The sequence below is a fragment of the Anser brachyrhynchus genome (assembly GCF_964034855.1).
Source record: "Anser brachyrhynchus genome assembly, chromosome: 2".
NCBI lineage: Eukaryota > Metazoa > Chordata > Aves > Anseriformes > Anatidae > Anser > Anser brachyrhynchus.
The window spans coordinates 381,796-384,383 of NC_137695.1; the positions used below are offsets into that span (position 1 = coordinate 381,796).

General features: G+C 48.5%; 1 protein-coding gene across 1 annotated transcript; it reads left to right on the forward strand.

The window, feature by feature from the left end:
• Window positions 1–951: 951 nt before the first annotated feature.
• On the forward strand, window positions 952–2,062 carry H2BK1 (H2B.K variant histone 1). The gene is made up of 2 exons (XM_080579051.1): window positions 952–1,138; window positions 1,785–2,062. Exons 1-2 carry the CDS (start codon window positions 956–958, stop codon window positions 2,019–2,021), a joined length of 420 nt encoding a protein of 139 aa, XP_080435177.1. The 5' UTR covers window positions 952–955; the 3' UTR covers window positions 2,022–2,062.
• Window positions 2,063–2,588: the final 526 nt, after the last annotated feature.

Consider the following 2,588-nt stretch of genomic DNA (forward strand, 5'->3'; position numbering starts at 1 on the left):
GAGCAATATAATGTAAGCCCTTGCATAGGAGACAGTGTGCAGGGCACTGCAGAGATATGGACGTCCCCTCAGCTGGAGCTATATTAGTATTAGCTATATTAGTATTGCAGTTTTGCAAAATATATGTTTTGGTGCCTGCTGAGAGAAAGGCTTCATTTTCTCTTCTCTTCAGACTAAAGTAACAGAGCTCTACTATGTTGCTGTGCTTTCTGTTTTTCTTTTTTCCCTGGCGCAGCCTAATTTCTGTGTCGTAATTATCACCACTAGTGTGATCATTGGTTTCCAAGACAGATCAAACACACACTCAGGATGTCGGCCCTCTCCTCCCGCTGCTTCCTTTCCGTTCTTCCCCTGAAAGAACCTCTGTTGTGTGAAGCAGGCAGGACTACCCAGGCCAGGCTGGCTGAGACGTTATCTGCAGGTTCGTGCTCAGTGCGCGCCACCGATAAGCACACAGAGTCAGAATCCACTGTGGGAGGAATACCGGCTGTTAGGAGGTTGTTCATAGTGCTATCATTCAGTCACTAGACCAATGTTACCTTCATTTACTGAGCCTCAACTGACTGTACCACCTGTTCCACAGCACAGAGGTGGCCCAACACATCTGATTCTGGAGGCAGTACCTTGAGTACTCCAGTTTACACCCTTCCACCAAAGCAGGAACCCTCCTGTCACCAGACCCCTGGATGGACCCAGAATTAGCTCTCCTCTGGCACTTCTGCCCCACGTGAATGGGACACTACTGTTCTTATGCATGTCTTTGCCAATGTTACCCTCAAACTTCTCAGGTCTGAAAGTTTAATTGAATCAGTTAATTCCAAGTGCCTTTCAGGCCAGCTGCCCTGTGCTTAGTGCCAAGTGGAATCATCAGCCACAGATGTGCATCCCTCCCGCTCCCTGGGGACTGCAGCTGGGGCAGGTGAAGGGCTGCTGCCTTTGCTATATAACCAGCCCCATGGTAGCTCATGGTTGCTCTGTTAGAGCTTGCTTGGGGGAAGGGGCTGAGATGAGTGCAGAGGCTGGGAAGAAGCGTGGTCATGCTTCCACTTCTGGATCTGCTTCTGGAGACAGGAAGTCCAAGAGGAAGCCCAAGAGAAAGGAAACCTATTCAGTCTATATCTACAAAGTACTGAAGCAAGTGAGTAAATGCTTCTCTAGTGTTAAGAACTGTTTCACATGTAAAGTTAGTTCTGCTCACTGCATGTTAACTCTGTAAAAAGGAAAAGAGGAAAATGTACTTTTTAGTGAGATGAAAAAAATGAGTGAGACAGTATACAACTCCAGCTGAGTCTAAAATGGGGTGTGGCAACAAATCTCTCAGTAGGAGTTGAGGTGGATCTAGATCAGAAAGGGTTTCATAGGCAGAATGAACTCTACTGTATGGCTCTGTATAAGGAAGTAAATGAGGAGAAATCAGTTATACCTGTCATCGTCCCTATGAGTAAATATTAAAAACTTCATAATTTCTGGAGATTTTGAGACTTGCCAGCCTATGTTGGAGAGAGGAGAAAGACTTTGGAGAGGCGGCCATAGCTTGGAGCAGCGGGGCACTTACACTCCTTGTAGGCTTGTTTCCCCCGTGGACTTTGCAGAGGCTCCTGGCAGTGCAGTGTCACAGCCAATGCAGTACCACAGGGACCTCTTCAGTCCAATGGAACTGGCATGCAACATGAGAACCGGGGGGGTGGGGTGGGAAGGGGAAGGAGGGCCCTTTTTCTGGGAGTGCTGGGTCCCCACTGCCTGGTGATGGTGGTATGACGCAGTGCTTGATCGCCATTTCGCAGGTGCACCCTGACACCGGCATCTCCTCCAAGGCCATGAGCATCATGAACTCCTTTGTCAATGACATCTTCGAGCGGCTGGCTTCAGAGGCCTCACGCCTGGCCCAGTACAACCACCGCTCCACCATCACCAGCCGCGAGGTGCAGACGGCTGTGCGGCTCCTGCTGCCTGGCGAGCTGGCCAAGCACGCCGTCTCCGAGGGCACCAAGGCCGTCACCAAGTACACCAGCAGCAAGTGACCGCCGGGCCACAATAAAAGCTTTCTGCCTTGGCTGCACCCTATCTGTCATGGCTCTGTGGGGTTGTGTTGGGGAAGGGGGTGCCACTGCTGGGGGCGGGCGCTGCTGGTGGCCGGGTGGGTGCTGGTGGGGCCTGTGCAGCTTAAGTTTAAGGGTTTGGAACATAAGTAATTGAAGTGGTGTATAGAGAGAAGATTGTATTAAATCATCAGCTTAATAGATAATGTCACAGACTTGTCACTTCTAATTTTTAGAAAGAATTGCTTTGGCTTTAATTAGCTCTATATGTTATCTAGAGCATCCAAGTAGCACATAGTTGTTTCTGAGCTATCTAGTTCTCAGCAAGTTGTTAACACAGATCATGGATGGTGACTCTACTTCTTGTGGAGTCCTGTGGGATTTGGTATTCAGTCTGATGCAACAGTAAAAGCAAAATCTGCAAATACACTTTGAAAACACAGATAATGTCTTTGCCTCATAATTTATAATGCAAAGGTTAGTTTGACCTCTGGACATCAGGATTGTTTGGTTGGATGGGATGGACAGCTGTTCTTTGAAAGTGACCAA